The following is a 23,736-nucleotide window of genomic DNA, read 5'->3' as shown; positions in this document are numbered from 1 at the left end:
CCTGCTACTGCGTATTGCCTAAATGTATTAAACTCAGTCTTTAACAGCCATACAGTTGTTTTCTGGGCTATAATTTGTTTGTTAGTTCATTACATAAATGTTGTTTATGCATTTCTTATTCTTTATGAGTCTCAAACACACACACTTTTTGGCTTTTAGCGACCTAACAGCATCACAGGCAGGCGTTATGATTCATACTGATCTTGCCATTCATCATAATGACACTTCAACCAAGCCGTCAAACTGCAGCACTGCAGGACCATACTGCTTCCACACAGCATCACCATTCAAACAACTGTGTGTGTGTGTGAGAGAGAGAGAGACAGAGAGAGAGGGAGAGGGAGTGGGAGAGAAGAGAGCTTCAAAATCAGTTTGTGTTGGCTCTGCTGCACATGCAATATGCTATGTGAGATTTGAATGGATAAATTATTTGTGTGTGCACTGTACAATATATTGGTGAAATATACACCCATCCTTAACACCAAAGATAATTAATACTGCTACAAAAATTCAAAATACTATATATATATATATATATATATATATATATATATATATATATATATATATATATATATATATATATATATATACAATTAAATTAAGAAACAAATCACAACTGGTAAAATTGCAAAAAATTTAAAAAAAAAACAATTTATTTAGAACAAGTATAAAATCATCTTCCTATTTTCATGAATGAAAACAAGTTTTTAAAATTTAAATATGTTACTTGGAATGGTGAGTCTATTTTTCACCCATTAATTGTTCCTTTTTTGCTTTAATAATATTAGTGACCTTAGTAAAAGGATAGTTCACCCAAAACTCTGAGGAAACGTTGACAGAGTTTACAGAGTTACATTCCAAACCTGTATTCTTTCCTCTGCAGAACACAAAGAGAAGATATTTTGAAGAATGTTTTGAAGAATTTTGGCACACTTTTGTGTTCCATAGAAGAAAGTCATTCAGGTTTGGACTGACATGAGGCATAATTTACATTTGTAGACTATACCTTTAATGATAATACTAAATGAAATCAATGATGGGGTACTTAAATCTGTGGAGTACCTGAGACAGAAAATGTTGGGAAACACCATTTTAATGAATTGAGAAGACAAACTTTTCAGAGGTTTCTGCAATTTATTTTCCATTCCTCTAAACTGAACAGAACGTACAGTTTTGAAAATCAAAAATAACACCTTTCACTTTCAAAGCAGTTCAGCTTCACACAGTTGGCAATTACAATGGTAACGAGAGTGTCTGCGTGTCATTATCTAGACACTCACAAACAAACACCCATGCAAACGCTCTCACTCGCGCTCACACACACACACACACACTCTGAAGGGAATGTAGTAGGAGAGACAGTGGAATGCAGGACAGATATCACACACACACTCTCCTTCTGACCTCTCCTCCCCAAAATGAACAGAAATACAAAAATAAACACACTTTAAAAAATTACAACTCATTTACAAACACCGAAGAAGGAAAAGAATAAAAACACAACAACAGGTAAAACAACAATATATCTGTCAAAGTTTTCCATGTTAAAAACAGGTTGCTTGGTTCAGTTTTGCATCCAGTAGAAGGTTACACTGTGTGTGTTTGTGATGGGACCTAATGCTCAGTAAAGTGCATTTGATGCATCAGCAGACAGGAAGAGAGAGAAATGAATTTGGGTGCTAATGTGGCTCTGGGCCTTCCTAACACTGACAGATATGATAGAGCTACATGAACTTTACAACCTCCGCCGTAAACATCACACCTAAAAGACATTTAACATTGAAATAACATTTTGTTTCAGTTTATGCAAATGTAAATACATTCATAAATTACATGTGGGGTTAGGAGAATCAAGCTGAGAAACTAGAGAAGTCTGAAACCGATGAACGCAACTCCTCGTATGAATAAACACGACCGTAGCCAAAAAACTCAACTCAAATGACGTTTCCATGCATTAGAGGCAGAGAGATGGAGTCTCACACGTAAGTACGTACACATTCCGCCGTCGTAAACTGGAATCCTCTCGCTTTTATGAATTCCTGATTGACTCCAGTTCCCGTGGTTATGCTGCAGTTCTTAGGCCTTTAGAAGACCACACCCATCTGACCGAGAAAAACAGAAGCGGTACAAACCAGAGAAACACAAATGAAGTGGTAGAAAGAAAAAGCGCTCTTTTGTGACACATGCAGAAGTGTGTCTCAGAGCGACGCAAGTCGTTAATTTTTTTAAAATGTTTGTCTGTTTTGATTTCCCACCCCTCAATAATTCACTTGGATATCATGCAATAGAGACGTGCAAAAAGATAACACCTAAATCCACAAAACACACTTTCATAAATGGCTGTGTTATGAATGCGTATAACATGTGTATGCCTACTCCATGCCGACCTACAGAGACAATATGACTTAAAAGCAGTGCGGAAGCCACAGGTCAAACGAATGCACAGGATGCCCCTACTGAGGGCATTAAAACCATATGGATGCATAAAACAATTCTTCTCTTAGTCTATGCAGCTATGGGGTCAAAACAATGCTAACGTTGCGCTGTCTTTTTTTTTTTTTTTTTTTTTTTGTTCCTTCGCTGATTATCTTTTCATTGGAACTAAAAGATATTGATTAATTGGCACTTGTTCAATGCTTCTAAATAAGTTATCGATATCTAATGTTTCATCACACACCTACATGTCGAGAAGCTGTGAAGGTCTAGTTTGGCACAGGTTGACTATTATTACTGCGTCTATGTAATTAATATTGATACACCTCGTTTATACCCCTGTCAAAAAAACGAGCACAATCCTAATCAACAGACCAGACGTTTTTTTCTCAACTAAAATATTTCTGTATATTTCACTTATCAAATAGCAGCATTTTTTAATTTTTTTAAACTTACGGTATTACAAAAAAGTACATGTAAACCTATTCATTCAAAATTTGTAGTAAATCCAAAGGCTCATACAACAGACATAACAAAACACAAAACTTGACAACATGCTACAATATTGCTTCCAATAGTTCTTTACATTTTAAGTCGATCTAAAATTATCAATGACGTAGATATGGACACCAGCACTCCAAAGAGAGCAACTCTAATGCACAAACAAATTGCAAAGCTAATCTTAACCAGGCTTGATTGGCACTTTCATCATCCACACGAGTATAACGGATAATCACACACTGAAACCAACAGCGCAAGACTGCATTTAGACCACAAACTAGAGGAACTACATCAAAATACACAAAGAACATGAGACGCGACGGATTCCACAGTTTCATTTTTAAAAAAAAATGAAGGAAAATGCAGAAATGATCTTCGATAGTTCTCAGAGAGAGGAAAGAGAACACAGAGCACAAACGATGATGACGTCATCGTTTGAGTTTGAGGTGGCTATCACATCCATCTCCCTTAGGTTATTGTTTTTTTTTTTGTTTGTTTGTTTTTTTTTTTTAACCAGAGTTCTTTGCTCTGGGTTTACACACCTCTACGTTCTCTCAGAGCACAGATTTAAGGTAGAATACGGAATCAATCAGGCAGAGAGCACGAGAATCTAATCACATGTATTAATGTTAGACTACTGTATGTGGTGTATTAGTCCAGAGGTATGGTGTTCACGATGCGGCAGAATACCCATCAGCCCCTGTGGAGACACGCACACCCTCTGTGATAAACACACACACACACACACAACACATCCGTGGCGACCGGCAGCCTGGAGGGGAAGAAAGTGAAAGGAGAGACAACAGAACGTGGGAAAAGTGGTAGCAGAGCAAGACATGAGGGGGTCTAAGAAAGTGGAAGAAAAAGAGGTAGTGCAAAGACAGGGAGGACACAGAGAGAGAGTGAGAGACAGAATTAACCCTAATATCATGAGCATCAACAAATTTGAACTTTTTTACTACAAATATAAATGACATCTTTGTCTGTAATCATATTACCCTCATATTGCTGCACCAAGTGCTTGTGCTTCTGAAATCAGGTACAGTTTGATCTCCAAACAGTATTGAACAACAATTTATACTTGGAGAACCTGATATCTCACGGCTGGTACTGAAATACAGTAACTAGTTTGGAAGTACATTAAGTGAGTGTATGGCATGTTATACTTTGAATGGTATTTAAACAGCAATCATGAGATATGTGGAAATGTTAATATTCCTAACAATTATGCAATGGATATAAATAGGTTACTCTCTCATCCTCTCTCTCTCCATCTCTCTCCCCCTCTCTCTCTTCCCTTCTTTTTCTACGTTTCCGCTTCGCCTCTAGCGAGTAGATTAGAGGGTTGGTAGTTGGAGGGAGATGATGAATGACTTTTAGAGTGTGTATGTAGGTCAGCAGTAGATTGGGCTGTGCAGTGTTGTTATATATAGAAGTCCAGGGTTCAAATGGAGATCTGCTAATTAATGACAGGTCTGGGTGCCGCGGGGGGAATCGGACCCTCGGCGACCTCTGCTTTTGCGAGAGAGCAAGGTAAACTACAGGTAGACGTTCCTACAGCGGAGCCTCGTGGCCCGTGTTCTTGTGCTCGCTTGGTTTCATTGCTTTATTCCATCACGCCGTGTCTCAGTGGACGCACTCTCGATGGTGTGAAATATGTACAGTACATTCCATAGTTGTGATGGCGTCAGGCCGCTGGATTCACAGTGTGGTTCAGAGACGATTGCTCGCCCTGTACGGGAGCTCCTGCTCACTCTCCATGCAAGAGCCAATTGCTGGCAAGACCGAAAATGCTGTTAGCAGCAAACGTTTTGATGCAGTGTACAACTGTGGAATTAACTAATGAGTAACTATCACCACCATTCTGTGCAACTGATGACCTGTTGATCAGTGAAAAAGGTGGAGGGCTCATGAAACTCTCCTGCAATGCTTTAGAAATGTTGGGCAAACGGAGCTGTGCGTCTGACGCTACGGCCTGCAGTTTGGTTTCTCAAAGGAAGCAGAATTACGATCAGTTAGCCTGCAAGAGTTCACCTCGCAGTGACGCCGCTTTACAGAAGAAGGCTGAAGGTCGACAGTAGTATCCTCCGGCCTTCGAATAAGTTCAGACAGGGTACAAAAGCTGTGTGTCATTTTATTCTCTCGTTCACTACCTCAACCACACCTCTGCTGCCATCCTGCCAAACGGCGACGTGAACGAGGTGGCATCTGTAATGCACCCAAGAATTTGCTGCACTGCATACAAACTGGAAATCTTTCTCCTTCTTCGCAAACATGAGGTATGACAACCTGAGCTCCTTTCAAACGAAACAGGCACGGACATTGCCTGGCTCCTCCAATCAGAGGAAGAGGAGGAGTTAAGAGGTACATCTGTCTAAACAGGTCCAATTATTTTTCAAGTTCAGGATTCTAAGGACTTCAATTCCTTGGTAGTGTGTCCAAAGGTTTTCTGTAGTAAGAGTTAAAAGTCAGTGAGACAAAACAGACGGTTTTTAAGATCCTACTGTTGTGTCTCTGCTCTAGCAGGATCTTTTGAATATCCACTCGCTCTCAGTCTCATGAGTAAATCGCAAAATGCCCCCTAATAATTCATGAGGGCTCTCGAGACACTCTCCCATAAATACTAAAATCAGTAGATATGACAACAAAATCTCTTCAAATGTGTTTTCTTATAGCACCAAAGTGGGATCCTGTGACTAAACTGCACTTGTATGTACGTGTTACATTCCAGTTCTCTAATGCCGAGTATCTGAACTTTGACAAATGATGTCTGTCTCTGTCTGTCTGTGGCTGAAGATTAGCTATCTACTTTTGACAGCATCTCAATTTGATACTCTATTTACATATAAAAAAACCCCAACAATATCAGGAAGTCTTTATACATTCAGGTCAACCTGGAATCACAGGTTTAAGTAAATCTAAAAGAGACTGAGTGTGAACTGACCATAATGGAGAATAATCACAGAGATATTAGTAATGTAATGCAGATCAAAAGCTTTCACCAGGTGTTTTGGATTAAGTCTCAGTTGAAAACAATAAGGGGGAAACCAAGAGTACCTATGGAAATGTTTCATAGGTATCTTCATTTTCATTTCAGGCCTACACTTGTGGAGACTGAATTTACTGATATCAAAAGGGGGGCCGTTTCAAACTCCCATTCTCCTTGCTCAGGGTATGGATCAGGTATGAACTAAACTGTGAGGGTTTTGCAATGGAAGCCAAAAAACAGAACATAGAATTCAAAAGACCCTGGCTAAGAGAGAGAAAGTGAAGTCTGAGCTCCTCCTCCTCTGAGTGCCTCGGGGCACGATACTCTGACCTACACAACGTAACAACTTTAAAAATACAGCAGAATTTCAATCACAAAATATCATATTTCTTCCCAAACAGGTTATCTATCCACAGTTCCATCAGATCTTTTTTTTCATTTGTTTTGTAGTTGTCCTTATTTTGTGTTTAAATATTTGGACATGTTTCTCGCTCCAACCCATCCCGTTTTTCCATCGATTTCATTCAGTCATCTATCAATTCTCTCTGGTTTCCTTCGCTTTCGTTGTTCCCCTCCCCGCTCCTGTCCATCCCTAGCCCACCTTCTGAGGGTTTGTGGCACGGACGCCTTGCTCGTACGTGATTCGCTGGCTGATGAGATACTGGGCGGCCTGCGTCGCTGCTGGCGACCCCGTAATGGTCACCTTGCGATTGCGTGTGCCTGGAATGAACTCTCCCTTTTTGGAGATCTGAATTCGAGCGCCTGTCAGCTCCTGATACTCCACCAGAGTCTTGCCGCCTTTTCCCAAGATGGCACCGACCAAGTTTTCTGGCACAGCGATCTCCACCACCTCTTTTCCACCTTCTGCCAGCTTCTCTGTGCCCAGCAGAGACGATGCCACCAGTGGTGATGAGGGATTAAGGTACCCATTAGAAGCCCCTGTGGCAGCTGCTAGAGAGCCCAGCGAGAAGCCCCCTAAACTAGGTGCGGCAGGGTGACCGCCCCCTCCAGAGGCCTCGCTGGCATATGTAGCAAGCAAATTGGCTGCTGCTGCAGCCGCTGGATTGGCGCTAGCCGCAACGGCAGCAAGCACCCCAGATGCGGCGGCCGGGTTAAGGCCAAGCCCCAGTGTATTGGTATTGTAGCCATAACTGGCCAGAGTGTTCAGGGCAGACGTAATGGCAAGCAGATCATTACCGGAAAGACTTGACATGGCCGTAGGGAACCCACCCATGCCTGCGAGACCCGCCTGGCCAAGGAGCGTGGAAGCTGTAGCTGCTGCGGCAGCATTGGGTAACACCTCTGTAGAGTTGGCGAAGGGAGATCCTGTCGGGTTGGAGTTGGCCACAGGGCCGGTGATGTTGGAGTAACTGATATTCAGACAGCTGCTGCTCTGTGGGTCCTCCTGGATCTTCTGGACAATGATCTCTACTGCCTTGCGGTTCTGCTCCGGCTCCCCGCTCACCGTCACAACGCGCTCCTGCAGATTGATGCCCTCAGGCTTCTGAGAAAGCTGTACCCAGGCTCCTGACTGCTCCATCACAGCCTTAACTGTTGCCCCACCCTTACCGATGATAAGTCCTGCTGTGCTGTTGGGCACGATCAGTTTAGCCTGTGGAGGAGGGGAAGTGTCACTTTGATTGAGGAACAGAATTACATGCATGACACTGCACACAGCCCCAAAAATAGATGCTGCAATAAGCTCAAATGTGTCTGTGCTGGTTATGTAGATGTTTGTTTTCTGTCCACACTTACATAGTAAAAAATGTTTGCATATGTTTAAAGAAAGTTGTAGCTACAATATGTAACCCTGAATGCACGTATACGTTTAAGAGTGTATAATAGTGTATGTGTGTGTGTGTGACTGTGTAAGGTCTGGCTCTTAAGTCAGTGCTTATTTCAGCCATTTGTTGATCCCTGGTCTTACATTGCAGCTGCTCTCTCTCACTCCCTCTCTGTTTCTCATTCTGCAAAGATCAAGCAGGTAAAAATAACCCACTGCTCTCACACTTTGCTGCCCCTCTCAGCCACTCTTTCCCTGGGGAACAACCACCAGCCTGCCCTGCCCTCTGCCTCCTCTGGGCTGGTATATTTTCCTGTCTTCAGTGTTGCTTATCACTGTCAGATAGCTGACAGTAAGTACATTTGCACTTTAGAAATTGATTTCTAGTCAGACTAAAACAATAATTCACCTTTTAAAATGTCATGTAAATGCTCTTGTACACATCCAAACTGCTTGAGTAATTGTAACTGCACATGTAAAAAGTGAACAAAGACTCACTGTCTTTGCTGTCATTCCATAAGCAAACTAATCACATTATTACACATATTGTGACCTAAGCTGTGGTTCAGGGGAATAACTGATTTACATGTTTAATTCCTAAACTGCAAAGTCTGATATGTTTAAGTCTTCATCACCCATTTAATAACTAGGAACGGTTTGGATTTGGTGTGGTGTAGTAGTAGCAACTTCCCAAACGAACCTGTTTAACACGGTCAGGGTTAACAGTAGTCTGGGGCTGAAGAATGCTGACTGGTTCGGTCTTCTGACTGCTCTGAGGCATCTCACGAACTTTTTCAGCGATGAAGTTATGTACTCCATTCAGAGCTTCCACTGTACCCTGAATCAAACAAACACGCTCTGTTGTACCTGATCAAACACACACACACACACAAAAAAAACATAACATTAGCATATAGACAAAATGCATATGTAAAATGAAATGAAAGGGTTAGTTCACCCAAAAATGAAAATGTAATTTATTACTCACCCTCATGTGGTTCTACACCCGTAAGGCCTTCATTCATCTTCAGAACACAAATTAAGATATTTTTGATTGAATCCGATGGCTCAGTGAGGCCTGCATTCAAAGCAATGACATTTCCTCTCTCAAGATCCATAAAGGTGGTTCTTCCTTAATATTATAAAGTGACAAGAATATTTTGTGTGGCAAAAAAACAAAAGAACAACTTTTCAACAATATAGTGATGGGCCGATTTCAAAACACTGCTTCGAAGCTTTGCGAATTTTACTGATTAGATTCGTAAAGCTCCAAAGCAGTGTTTTGAAATCGGCCTATGACTATATTGTTGAAAAGCCGTTCTTTTGTTTTTTTGGCGCACAAAAATATTCTTGTCGCTTTATAATATTAAGGAAGAACCACTGAACTCACATGAACTGTTTTAAATATGTTTTTAGTACCTTTATGGATCTTGAGAGAGGTCATTGTTGTGAATGCAGGCCTCACTGAGCCATCACATTTAATCAAAAATATCTTAATTTGTGTTCTGAAGATGAATGAAGGTCTTATGGGTGTAGCACGACATGAGGGTGAGTAATAAATGACATTATTTTCATTTTTGGTTGAACTAACCCTTTAAGGCTGGGTATTAACTCAGATTTCACGACTCATTTTCGATTCACAAGCTTGCAGTTCAATTTGATTTTGATTCATATCATGGGAAATTTTCTCAAGGGAAAAAAAACTCAACTAATTCTGTAAACCAGTGTTTCTCAATTGGTGGGTCACAACCCAATGCAAATTCACACCTGTACAATAGAGGGCCCATCTAAAACAAACCTTTCAGCTGTGCTGCCATTCTGGATTGAAGAAGAATAAAATGCAAGAGAATAAAGTTCAACACTAATTATTCAGCAAGAATAATAAAAAAAAAGAAACAAATTTGATATTTAACTAAAGTCACTTTTGCTTATTACTATGGTTGAATTGAATCATCGAAGGTCAACAGCAAAGACATTGGTTAATAAAGTAAGTTTAAATACATCAAGTATGTGTGTTATTTAATTATTGCAAAATTTGCATTTTATTCTGATTTTGCATTTTACTGTTTATTTATTTTGAGAAATACTAATCTGTTTTTGTGCAAGTGAGATGAGAAAATGCATGCTCACATTTAGTCTCTCTCTTTAATAACCATCATGTTTACACAGCGCACACAACAACTCTACTCCTTACTCCCATTTTCTCTCAACATGGTGACAGGAAAGATGTCAGTCAATAAATGGGAAAACAAAGTAACTTGCATTACTTATTTGTAACAAGTTACTAGTTACTTGGAAACAGTAATCTGATCACGTAAGTCATGTTACCACCAACACTGGTCATCAAAAAGTACCAATGAATTGCGTAACGTAATAACGTAACGTAACATTGTGTGATCTGATAAGTTATGTATTAGCTGGGAAAGAATTTGCATGCAGGTATGATTTTCATTCTATTCATCAGGATCAATGTCCATATGTTTTATTAACAATTCATGTTAGTATTGTGTATTTACCATAGTAACTGTACTTTGACTTATTTTGTTATTTTCTATATTTTTAAGGACTTTGGTGGCTCATACCAACTTTATTGTATTAACAAAAACTAGTTAGGGACTGCTATTTAATAGCTTTTCCTTATACTGTTCATTCATCAGTGTTAGTGATATTCTTACAGTTTATGTGTTAAGTACTTGTGTGTGTCAACCATTTAGTGAAATAAATTTGCTTTTTTTTAAAAGCAAATTTAATTTTAATTTGTATAATTATAATATACATGGTTCACAATGGTTTTTAAATTTGACTAAATTCCTAATAAATTTTATATATATATGTGTGTGTATATATATATATATATATATATATATATATATATATATAATGTGTGTGTGTGTGTGTGTGTGTGTGTGTGTGTATATATGTGTGTGTGTGTGTGTGTGTGTGTGTGTGTGTGTGTGTGTGTGTGTGTGTGTGTGTGTGTGTGTGTGTGTGTGTGTGTGTTTGTGTCCTTTCTTAATGACCATGGGAAAATGTGGGTCCCATGGTCAAACCAGTTGACAGTTGAGAACCACTGCTGTAGTGGTACATTTCTAATACTGAAGGTTAAAATGAACTGATTTGTATAAAAAAGAAATTACACACAAGGACGTTTTTTATGATAATACATTTATAACACTAATTTTATAATTACATATGTTTCTACTCCAATTAGTTCTTTGAAATATAAATATTTAAATGATAGCTGTCATAATTGTTTTCATGACGGGATTTATTCAAACATAGACCTACTATTAAATACTGAATAATATTAAAAAAAAAAAAAAAAATATATATATATATATATATATATATATATATATATATATATATATATATATATATATATATATATAAAATGAATATGTAATAAAGTGTATATATTTAGCAAAATGCTCAATATATAAGGATTACGGTAAATTGTACTGTATCTTTCAACGTACCTTTTGATGTTCATTCATGTTTATATGGTGCTGTAACTACTAGAAAAGAGGAAGAGTTGATCGGTTCATGAGCCGCTTGATCTGAGGGGGCAACAGCAATCTGTCATGCCATATTAAAGAGCACCAAAATGGTATTTATTGTTTGAATTTCACAATAAAATGGAGAGAATTTGAAATTTAAGACTTTGTTTCATATCAAAATTAAAGCACAAAGCTTATAGTGATTTATTGTATAGGAGGCAACAGCATAGAGTAAAAGATCTATTTTTCTTAAGAATCGATGTCTGTTCATAAAAATGAGAAATCAATATTTTTACCCAGCCGTAGAAATTATGTATATTATATCAATATATGTACAGTACACTACTCTACCATTAAAAAAATTGGGGTCAGTAATATTTTCTGATGTTTTTAACAGAAACTTCTTATACTCAGTAAGGCTGCATTTATTTGATCAGAAATAGAGTAAAACAGTATAGTGAAATAGAATTGTGAAATATTGTTACAATTAAAATAAAAAATAAAACAGTTTTATGTTCTTATTTTTTAAAATGTAATTTATTCCTGTTATGGCAAAGCTGATTTTTCTTCAGCCATTACTCCAGTCTTCAGTGTCAAATGATGAATATGCTGATTCTTATTATCAATGTTGAAAACAGTTGTGCAGCTTAATATTTTTGTGGAATCCATGAAGATTTTTTGGGATTCTGTGATGAATAGAAACTTTAAAAGCATTTGTTTGAAACAAATCTTTTTGAACGATAGTGTATATGTATCAAATATGTACATACAATATATCAATACAATACAAAAAATATGTTAATAAAGCTTAACATAAATCAAGTAATAATGGCATACAGATACATTGCTGTGTTTAAATTACATTTGAGTATTTGGCAGACACTTTTATCCAAAGCAACTTGCACTGCATTCAAGCCAAGATGTACATTTGATCAGATCATGAATTTTCCTAAGAGCTTAACCAATGACCTTGGAGTTGCAAGCACCACCATGCTCTATTGTTTGAACTATATTTTATAAGGTCATGGAAACACACATTACATTTTCAAAGAAGTATAAATGCATCCACCAGAAAGAATGATAAGGGCTGTTATAAACAGAGGGGGAAAAGACAGATGAACATATGGCTGCATGATATAATTCATTCAGAATGCATCAAATTCTGAACCTGTCCTCTCTAACCACATCACTCCTGTGGGACACACCACACAAATGCGCAGGACACACATAAAATCTCCTAATCTCACTGCCCTGAAGTGCATGGACTGTCTGAAATACTGTTGTAACTGTGAGAAACCAAAGAGCTCACATTGGACTGGACCCTGTTCACCATGAACAGAGAGATGAGTTATTGTCACACAATCGTCTGTGTATTGTGTTAACCTGAATTCAAGTTTGGATTTGTTCAGTCTTGCTGTGGAAAGTATCATTCAATGTCCTAAATATAATGTCATGATCATCATCTATTTTTTTTGGAGGGAGAGAGATGTGGGAAGCGGGGGCATGTGGTTGTTGGTAGTGTGTGTTTGTTTCCGGGCAACAGTGCAGAGATATTGCCTTGCATGTGTGTGTGTGTGTGTGTGTGTGTGTGTGTGTGTGTGTGTGTGTGTATATGAGAGAGAGAGAGAGCTCCAACACGCATGCATACCCGACCAAGTGTTTGTTCCTCGGCTGTGATGTTTCCCAGACTATTCGCATCTGAAGCACAGCACAACACACAACCAGTTTCAATATTCGCACTTCAAGATTTTGAACGCTTACAAATAAAACATGCTCCAATAAAGCACACTCTAGAGTCTGTGTGTGCAGTGTTCATATCAGTCTTGCCCTCTTTGAGGAGGTGTGGTTTGTGGTAAGAGACTGCAGTTAAATGAGTTTTAAGAAAAGACTGAATTGTAATTTACATGTGTGACAGACTACAGTGTGTGTGTTAAAGCGCTGCTGGCTGGAGTAAAACCGCTCAGCTGTAGGTGAATTCTTTTTATAGCTCTCTTGCGAGCCAGAGAGAGTTTAAATGTTTCCCTTTCAATGTCTCATAAGATAAATGAGGTCTGGAAGAGAAGCTGCTATTATATCAGAGACCAGAATGATTGAGGATGTGCTGGTGTTTGTGCCAGAGCAGCACTACTTCTTGTACTCGGGGTTTGGCAAAATTCAGAATTTTATGAATTAACTCAGTTTAAATGCATGTGTTGGAATTTGAATTGAATTGGTCACAGCACACAGGAAGTTGAATTGGAATTTGAATTTGAATTGGAATAATAGAAGAGAAATTTATTATTAATTTTGAAGAAATCAAATATCCATCCATCCATCCATCCATGGAGTATGAACTTTCAAACTTCAAAAGTTTCAAAAAGTAAAAAAACAAAACAAACAAACAAACAACAACAACAAAAAATTATAATTATATTTATAGTTATATTAGAATTATATGAACTTCTTTGAATTTCAATTCATTTTAATTTAACTTCTTTACTACTAGAACTACTAGAAAAGAGGAAGAGTTGATCGGTTCATGAGCCGCTTGATCTGAGGGGCCAACAGCAATCTGTCACGCCATATTAAAGAGCACCAAAATGGTATTTATTGTTTGAATTTCACAATCACAGAGAATTTGAAATCTAAGACTTTGTTTCATATCAAAATTAAAAAAGCACAAAGCTTTAGCAATTTATTGGATAGGAGGCAACGCTACAAAGTTCTGTTCTTCATCAACTGAAAACAGCATAGAGTAAAAGAACTATTCTGAAGAATCGATGTCTGTTCATAAAAATGAGAATCAATTAAAATCGAGAAATCAATATTTTTACCCAGCCGCAGAAATTATGTATATTATATCAATATGTACACTACTCTACCATTAAAAAATTGGGGTCAGTAAGATTTTCTGATGTTTTTGACAGAGACTTCTTATACTCAGTAAGGCTGCATTTATTTGATCAGAAATAGAGTAAACAGTATAGTTAAATAGAATTGTGAAATATTGTTACAATTAAAATAAAAAAAACTGTTTTCTGTTCTTATTTTTAAAAATGTAATTTATTCCTGTTATAGCAAAGCTGATTTTTCTTCAGCCATTACTCCAGTCTTCAGTGTCAAATGATGAATATGCTGATTCTTATTATCAATGTTGAAAACAGTTGTGCAGCTTCATATTTTTGTGGAAACCATGAAGCTTTTTTTTTTTTATTTTAATTTAACTTCTTTACATTAAATTCAATTTTCATTTCTGCACCCTGCTTGCTACCTCAGTTTTAATTTAGGATTCAATTAAAATTCAGTAATTGAAATTGAACAAAGTCATTCTCATTTAAATTCTGATTGGTGAATAACCAATATTATTATATTGTGGTGCTATGGCGTTGTGCTGTTAGAATAAACACAGTGAAAATAAATGATTTGAAATTTATAAAATATTTTAAAATTGTTGGGATGAATTTGCAGGATAAAAAAACTGTGCAAAAGCAAGTGAGAAGGCAAATGAGAGTGAGATTGTGTGTTTGTGTGTGTTAGTAGAAGGGTGAAAGGCAGAACAGGTGGTCTCAGGATAGTTTTAGTTGTAACGGGTGTGTTTAATGAATGAAAACATAGCTATTCACAGACAAATTATCCTCACAATATTCAGCTGTACGCTTCACAGCTGCGACACACACACACACACACTTTCTCACATATTTCCTCTCCCTATGGGCACATTTTCCACTGTCATTCTCTGCCGTTTTTATTTTTCACGCTACAAAATAAAGCAGCTTCTTAATGACACATGGTGGAAAAGATACTATAGTCAATGACACAAACAGGCCAACATCTGTAAACATTCTCGTACACATAAATCTACCTCCATCAGACCTTCTGCATAACATTCAGAACACTTGCAAGCTTGCCATTTTCTACAATTCTAGAAACTTCAATCTACTGGTGTTTATCAGTGAGAGTAAAGATTGTTTATTATAAAAAATGCACAACTTTTATCCTTCATTTCTATAAAAAAAAAAATACTCCAATTAATACCAAAAATTTTACAGCTTGATGCCACAGAATAACTTTAAGAACTTTTTATTCTGTAGTTCACTAGAAAACCATCCATGTGCCTGTGCTTTAAAGAACCCAAAAACCAACGTACTGATATGAAGAACCATCTGACATAACAAAAAATAGTCTCCAAGAATCTTATACAGTGAAAAATAGTTACTGATAAGGAGAAGAAAAAAACATTGAAGGATCTTTATTTTCATGAGATTTATGCATGGCACCATTAACTCCACCATCTGTTGCACAATAAATAAAATGATTTAACTGTGAGGATTTATAACACAGATCTAATAACATAAATTATAAATAGATAAAGAACTAATGTTGATCATCATTAAAGCCAGACAGAAGATGTGATGCATACCTGGGTAGAAGTCTTTAGATTTGGACAGTTTGATGGTGGCTCCAGTCTCTTTCTGAAGCTGGACGATGGTTTGACCCCCTTTACCGATGATTGAACCAGCAGCATAGCTGGGAATCAACACCTTCAGGAAATATTCACCCTCCTCTGCACACACACACACACACACACACACACAAAAACAAACACAAAGTTAGAGATAAAAGATATATGTCTAAATAAAAGATAAAAGATATCATGTCTTTTTGTTGTTATTTATGTGCAATCTGTAGTCATGTTTAATTTAGAGGATTTTTGGGAAGCGTTTTCACATTTCTGTAAAACTGTAGTAAGATTATATAACAGTTTGAAAACCTCATGAAGCCAAACAGAGACCACATGAGTGCACCTCACTAGGACTCCTCCTTGTCAAACAATATACAAACTAAACATGAAGCGAGACGCGTCTGGTTCTTATGTTCACTTCCCCTCCTTTTCCATTTATATTCCTTTCTTCACTTTTTCTCGCTCTCTTTCTCTCCCTGATGAGTTCCTACTGATTCTGCCTCTGTCCCACTTTTTCCCCATGCAGAGATAAAATGACCTGCTTTGGGTTGGTAGAGGTCTAAATTTAACCAAACTATCTCTGTGTTTTGTGTCCTTCACTATCTTTTTCGCCATCTCTCTCTCTCACACACACACACACAAAGGGTCGGACAGCCGACAAACAGCTCAAATACTCAGCATGGAGGTTCTGTGTGACAGTCAGAAGTTGATGTTTAAGTGAGAGTATGTGGCGGGTGGTGTGTAGGCAGTAGCACTTCACTATACTGAGGCCGTGGGCTTGTGGGTAATTGCCTGGAAGGCTGTTCAGGCAGGAGCATATGGATGCTAAATCCTCAGATTTGTCCAGAAGAACCCAGCCAACAGCGCATAAGTCACTCAGAGGTTCCCAGGGGGACAAGGCTTCCCTCTCCCAACACAATATTACACATCCTAAACACAACATATGGCCCAGAGTCCATTGTTAAAGCAAGGGAAGTTCCAGAAGGTGATTACATCACATCAAAAAATAAATAAATAAAAATGATACAAGAGTCATCAAATTCCCTTTGCACTAAACATGCAAATATATTCCATCATGACATCACAATGACATTTTTAATCGCTCATGCCATGTTGAATACTCGATATACCCTTCTTAATGTTATTGTTGGCACAGCTAAAATAATTCAATAACTATTTTAATTTGATTTGTAGCAGAGATAGTATTTAAGGTCATTTTTATTAATGTATTGTGTGACAAAATGGAAGCAGATACAAAAGTACATTGTTTGTGTACTATATCAGTGTCTTTCAGAGACTGTAGTAAATCCGAAAGATAAGATGGGTTTCGCAGACTCAAATGCCCCCAATCTCCAGCAGCTGACCCTTTACCACTGCAGAGAGAAGGAGAGAGAGTCAGAGATACAAGGAGAGAGAGAGAGAGACTGCAGAATAAGAGCAAACACGCAAATAATAAATGAAAAACATGCAAAGAATGAGAAAAGATATAGTAGGAGCAGCTGGGATGCAAAAGATTTGTTAGCAATAAAGAAAGGAATATTCTACCACAAGGAAAAGACCATTCCAGGGAGTGGTAGAGGAAAAAAGCAACTAGGAGGGGAGAGGACAGATGAGGAGAAGAGGAGAGGGGAGGGGCAGCAGGGAGAAGGTGAAAATATTATGGTCTCTAAGCAACTCTGATTGACTCTCCTATGGGAATGCTCGATACATTCTAAATCACACCAAAGTCCGCTACATGGCATACACGTCACCGCTTTCACCTGTACACTAATGTTGGCGTGAAGCATTTGTGCAGTTCTTCCAGAAATGCAGCACACACTCTCTCACAACTGGAAGGCCAGTCTGGTCGATATGTGATCAATCGTCCTATCCAGACAATCCCATTAATACCAGAAAATCGGGGAATCTGGGAAAGCCAGAGAAATGTAATTGTCAGCCCAGGCATATATAATCAAGCCACGAGTGGGAGGGCCAGTTAGTAGATGGCACCAGGATCAAAGCAAACATTAGCTTCAGTTGTAATACATTATCTAGTCTAACAGGAAGATGAAAGAAAGAAAGAAAGAAAGAAAGAAAGAAAGAAAGAAAGAAAGAAAGAAAGAAAGAAAGAAAGAAAGAAAGAAAGAAAGAAAGAAAGAAAGAAAGAAAGAAAGAAAGAAGCATGCTCACATGCAGTATAAGTCGCTTAAGCGCAGCTGAACGTGCAATGCACAGTTAGAAAGATACCCGAGCAGAATTTAAATTGAAAAGACAATTCGAGAAAAACACAGAGAGACCCAATCACTCACATTTTCACACATTCCTATAGAAACGCATGAAAAAGGAAAACAAAAACTGCATTCCTGTCTCACTTATACAGATCTAAAAGCTGCAGCATTGCTATTCTTTTGTTCATTCCTCTCGTTCCTCTCTCTGACTGACTGACTTTGCTCTGTGCTCAGTCACTTAAGAGAAAATAATTGGTTAAATGAATATGTGCAAATGTCAGAGGGTGAGAGATTTTTTTATTCTCTGCACTGGGACTGACATTGGGTTTCTCTATAAAACACATGCAGCGTCTGACAAATACTTCATCTTGTGACGACGTCATACACAAATGCTCACACAAGGACACCAGCTCCCTTCGTAGGGCCCTTGAGAGGGGCTAGTGGACACGACTGAGATCTGGATAGAGCAGTGCAGAGTGGTTCAATCTGTACCTGTCCTCTGCAGCGCTCCAGGTGCGCAGTGGGATATGCATTACATCATTGCCTCATCCGACTCAATGCTCTCTGCCACACACACACACACACATGACTGACAGGTAATGATGGGACTCCTGTCCATGATGTTCGCTGCAGCCGAGCAAACACACACACACACACACACACACACACACACACACACACACACACACACACACACACACACACACACACAGCTGGGCAGATCCCGGTCTTATCAATGACCGGTCTGTTGAACGGGAGGGTACGAGTGTGAATGGAATGAATGCAGACACTGTTAGAGGGACTGTTTAATGAGGGCACTTTGCAGTGAACGGAGGAAGAGGACAGGACGCAGTGGACACAAGCTCAGGAATCCATGATGGAGGTTTTTGAAGAGTGCAGCCGGAGGGGAGATAAGAAAAGAGTGAGCGCGTTCATACGAACGGAAAGGATATAGAAAGGGCAATCAGAGCTCTCGCAATCACTGAAGTACGTCGTACCAACACGCCACAGCGTCGCAGGAAAGCGAACCTCCGGCAGCAGTTTTTTAAAGAGCGGCAGTGTCAGCGTGAGGACCGTTTGACCTTGGCCAGAGAAAAACGAAACTTCACTCTCTCCATCGCGACCGCCTCACCATCGTTTCCAAGATGACTTGGAGGTGACATTCTGAAGGCACAAAGAGCCAATGGAAAGGTCTGCTGTCGCTTACCTGTGGTTAAAAGGAAAACCTAGAGAACATTCTCATGCAGCAGTGATTTGAGAATGATGAGAGCTTTGGGAGCGCTCCTCACCCTTGCGCTCCTGCTTGCGGTGATGATGTAAGGAAAGCTGGTGTAACAGGTTTTCAGCAGTGAGTGTCTGAGTAAATAATACAATCTGTTGCTGCTGTTTGCCAGTGAGCCATACTTACACAGCCGCTAACACAGTCAGACGGTTACGGGCTCAAACCTATGATTACACACAGCACATAGAGTGTGAACAGAGTGTCATGCAAACACACAGAGGGAGTGGGTCAAGAGGGATTGCATTGTTAAAACCCCCCCACCCCCAAGCAACACACACACACACACACTCTGCATGTGAAAAGGAGGGCCTGTCCTAGGCACACTGCAAGGACAAGCAAGTCTCTCCTTCCCACAGAATGAATGAAGAGACGCGGACGAAGGACGGGAGAAGAAAGGGCGAAAGAACAAAAGACGCAAAGCGAAACGGTCAACTCATCCGCACACGCGCATTCAACAAGTCAACAAAAGGGGACCGAATTTCTTACCCATTCTGCTGTAGCGTGCTGGAGGTGGGGTTCAGATAGCCATGGACGCCGTGAGGCTGGACCTGTGAGCGATGCCCGATTGCAGGCTGATCATAGAAGCTCTGCCGCCGTCAAGGAATGTGGCCAGTCAACCTTTTTCCCCAGGTTCGTATCCGAGAGGGGGACAACGTCAGCGCATCCTCCCCTCCATACCCGCAGTCAGCCCCCGTCTCTCTCTTGCTCTCTCTCCCTCAATTTCCCTCTCTCTCTTTCTCTGATTGTGTGTGATGGCAATGCAATTGCTATGTGCAGTGTGTGTATGTGTGTGCTGTGTGTGTATGTGTATGTGAGTGAGTGTTTGAAGCAGAGAGGTTTGGTATTGTTCAGGCAGAGGCGGACTGACGGGGGGAATCTTCCTACTGCATCACCCTCTGCTTTCCTTCTCATCCATATTCAGCGAGAGCTCCAGCCCTGTGCTGCATTCTACAGAGAGGCACCTAGCGTGTCCAATCACCCCGCACCCCTCCCCAGCGTCACACACACACACACACACACTCGCACACATACACACCAAGGCTTTCTTTCTCGTCGCCCCCCCACCACCACTTTGACGCAGCACTATAAAAGACGTAGCGCCTCGCTCACGTTTGGGTGAAATATGAAAAGGTAGGATTGAGGGAGGTTGCGGAGGGAGAGAAAGAGGAAACGAAAAAGAAAGAGTAAAATAGTAAAAGTGCGAGGGAGTGACCTTGCGAGAGCGGAGAGGAGGTATAGAGCGAAAGCGGGGAGGCAGTGGGCTCCTTGGACGGCCATGTTGGAAACACAGCGAGAAAGAGAGAGAGAGAGAGATTTTTGAAAATGGCAGAAAGGATCTGCCGCAGAGCGCCAAGGGGCCGGCCAACTAAATTACTGCCTATAAATCCAGCGACGCTATACCCAACCAGCGCGAGCGTGCAGGTGCGCGCACACGCGGCGGGGGGAGGGTGTCTGAGCTCAGTCCCAGGGTCATACTTCATTTGCATAGTAGCTTTTTTCAGCTGAGCTTGATAAATTCCCTACATATCCATACTAGGTATATCGACATGCTCTGCTGGGTGTCAGAGATGCAGCATGCAGAAGTATAGATGCTTCTGTTCAGGCAAACCGATCACGTTCAACACATCCACTGGACATTCTAGAATACATGAGCCCTCTCTCTCTCTCTCTCTAGCCCCTCCTTTCCCCACCACCTGCCCAATTCACAGTCAACTCACGTCACCACACACTGCAAGGGCACCTGTGTCCTTCTCTCGGCTCGCTCTCACTCTCTCTCGCTCGCACCTTTTGATCTAATACCGAACCGCACAAAAACACACCAACATAAGTAGCTCTGCCAAAAACTCCATTAGCAACATTAACATGCCATTTCAATTGCGACTGGTAAGAGGCCACACACACTCTGTGTGTGCACTGGTGAAATTAGCATCAGCAATCAATGGCTGTTTACAAAAGGGAGGGCATAAAGAACACCTCAATCACTGACTGTCCTCTTCGTCGCTCTCTTTGGGTCAAAGGTCACGTAAGGGGGAAGGGGTTGCGTCCATTGATAGGATTATGTTTTAATTAACAAAGCCAGATAGGTGGACAGAATTAACGATGGTCAGAACTGCCAGTGAACAATGAGATAATTAACTTACTGACTAAAAAGACTGTGCTTAATGAGATGCTTTGACAAAAGCTGTCAAACGCACTAGTCAAAAATGTTCAAATTTGCCACTGTCTTTTCTGTAATTTCTACTCAATTTCAGCTCAGAGTTTTAGCTTGATTTTCTACATCAGTCGTAGTTAAAAATCAATGAAGTAAAAAAATGCAATGAACTTATCACTGCAGTTTGTAACTATGATTTAAATTTCATTAAAGTTTTTCATTTTTGTGTTTTACAGTGCTTAATAGGCCTTCAGTTTGCTATATTGTATTAATACACTGAAGGCTTAGAACATTATAACATTATCATGTACAGTCTGTATCGAAAATATAGGAACAGTTTTGAATCATTTGTAAATTAATGTATCACATTATTTAACAATAATAATGATGATAATAATACAGTTAAAAAATAATAATAATAGTTAACTGTGCCATTGCATTCCTATGAATCATTTTCACTAAGCAAAGTCAGAATAAAAATCAAATATCAATGTAAATTATTCACACAAATAGTGAGTACTAATTATCAAATTCGTTAGTTAAAAACTTTTGTGTACTGTCTATCTATAGCCTAGTTTAGTTGTGTGAATAAAGATTCAGAAGTCGTTGTCTCAACGAATTAAACTTATAAACCCTTCATAACACACTCGACTCGCTTCATTAGCTCCGAACACCGAAAACCATTAGCTGTGAATAATCTGTGACATAAACGGCAGTGTGTGTGTGTGTGTGTGTGTGTGTGTGTGTGTGTGTGTGTGTGTGTGTGTGTGTGTGTGTGTGTGTGTGTGTGTGTGTGACCCTAACGCGGGGTGATGTTAGTTAAAACACACGCTGGACAGCTGCACCGGGTCTCCACAGCGGGAACTGCCGCCCCGTGAGCTAAACTCACAGAAATGTTCGCACAACGTTAGATTTTGTTTTCGCTTCCTTCCAATCCAACATATCCAAACACCCACTTATAGAGTAAAAGATCTCTGGAACAGAATTGTGTTCATCACGTGACCTTTACAGTTATTAGGCTAGTAAAGAGCAATGACTCGGACCACCGTCTGAAGAAATATGGATCAGAACCTAAATATGCTAACAAAAAAAAAAAAAAACTGAGCATACTTGTAAATCTAGGATGCTTTAAGAAGTTTTGTTGCGCGCACAAGTGATTTACATTATCAACAAAGCCTTAAGGAAACTTTTCTAAATCAAAATGGACCCTAATGCTCTTTTGAATATGTATTAAGCGCTTCAAACTAAGCTATAGAGGGGAATTCAATCTTTTGTTTCCAATGGAATCTGTTACTCCATATGAATAGGGATTAAACTCCAGCAGCATGTGCGCTTTCTCCCTTTCATTCATTTTCTGCTCAATTTAGCATCAGCCCCAGCTACACCCCACCGGGTCATACAGGGTCAGATAGGAACCCTTTTAATTTTAGTATTAATTATTTGGAGCGTTACTGCGACATTTAATTTCACATGTGCTTAAAACATGTTCTTGCCTCTTACGAATTAAAAAAACAAGGACAATTCTTACCACCTGAACTCCCATTGAGTCAAAAGCAGTTATTTATTAAAGAAAACATAAAGCTGGACTCGGCACGCGACTCAGTCAGACTCGAGTGTCTCGTTAGACATGACTTATCTAGAGCAGCAGGCCCGAGAGCTGCCTGAACACCCGCGAACTGTCGATCGGATCTCACCTCCAGTGTTGGAGCGCTTGGTGCTGCTCGCCTCGGTCGGTGTTTCCAGGGGTCTCTTTCGGGAATCGGAGAGATCCTGGTCCATGTGTGGCGACTGTGAAAGGTGCTGAGGACTGGAGAAGATCCCGTTCTGCTGAACTGCCCCGCCAGCCATCATTTTGTCACCGGCTGGAGTTTACACCGCGTTAGCGCACCGAAACCCGTTAGAAAGCATATAAAATCAGTCAGCGTCTCCTCTCCGAGCTGTCCGTGCGGTTATTGGAGCCTTAAATGTCATAAAAATGCCATGCTGCGGGGTCGCTGCGTGCGTCCGTTTTGTGTCGCGTTGTCCACTATTTCCCGTTGGGAGAAGAGGCGCATTAAAGCTCTAAATATAAAAATCAATTCAGTGAAGTCTATTCATTAGCGCGCACCCGACACTTGAGACGTCTGTGTGTTTAACGAGCCCTCACGCACACGCGCAGCGCCCTCTCCAAAAAGATTCTCGCGACCATTGCCTCGCGCTGACAAACTACTAAAAGATAAACAAGTCGAGATTCAAGCTCAAAACAAAAAGACAGTTAGTAGGCTATGTCGTTGTCGCTCGCCTTTTTCCGGTCTCAGTGCAGCGGAGCCTGGTTTTGGAAGGAGTGAGTGAGTGTATTGCTGTTGACGGTGTCAGTCCGTTTGTTTTGGAGTGTAAAAGAGAAGATTTTGTTTCAGAGATGCGAGAGTCTTGGCCAGCGCGCGGCGGCGGCTGCTGCTCGGGTGA

The 23,736-nt window shown here is 39.9% G+C and overlaps 1 protein-coding gene across 2 annotated transcripts; it reads right to left on the bottom strand.

Moving 5' to 3' along the window:
- Nucleotides 1-4,302: 4,302 nt before the first annotated feature.
- On the bottom strand, nt 4,303-23,718 carry nova1 (NOVA alternative splicing regulator 1). 2 transcript variants are annotated; one of them, XM_067407292.1, is made up of 4 exons: nt 22,986-23,718; nt 15,609-15,752; nt 8,357-8,576; nt 4,303-7,560 (listed from the first exon to the last, which is right to left on the bottom strand). In XM_067407292.1, the coding sequence occupies exons 1-4, from the start codon at nt 23,140-23,142 to the stop codon at nt 6,519-6,521; spliced, it is 1,563 nt and encodes a 520-aa protein (XP_067263393.1). In that variant the 5' UTR covers nt 23,143-23,718; the 3' UTR covers nt 4,303-6,518. The 2 variants fall into 2 exon arrangements, with proteins under 2 accessions (XP_067263393.1, XP_067263394.1); XM_067407293.1 differs by having other exon boundaries at nt 4,303-7,538; nt 8,410-8,576.
- Nucleotides 23,719-23,736: the final 18 nt, after the last annotated feature.

Source organism: Chanodichthys erythropterus, chromosome 13 (assembly GCF_024489055.1).
Source record: "Chanodichthys erythropterus isolate Z2021 chromosome 13, ASM2448905v1, whole genome shotgun sequence".
Lineage (NCBI taxonomy): Eukaryota > Metazoa > Chordata > Actinopteri > Cypriniformes > Xenocyprididae > Chanodichthys > Chanodichthys erythropterus.
Note: the sequence above shows the minus strand (reverse complement) of the source record. Positions and strands in the feature narration are given on the sequence as shown.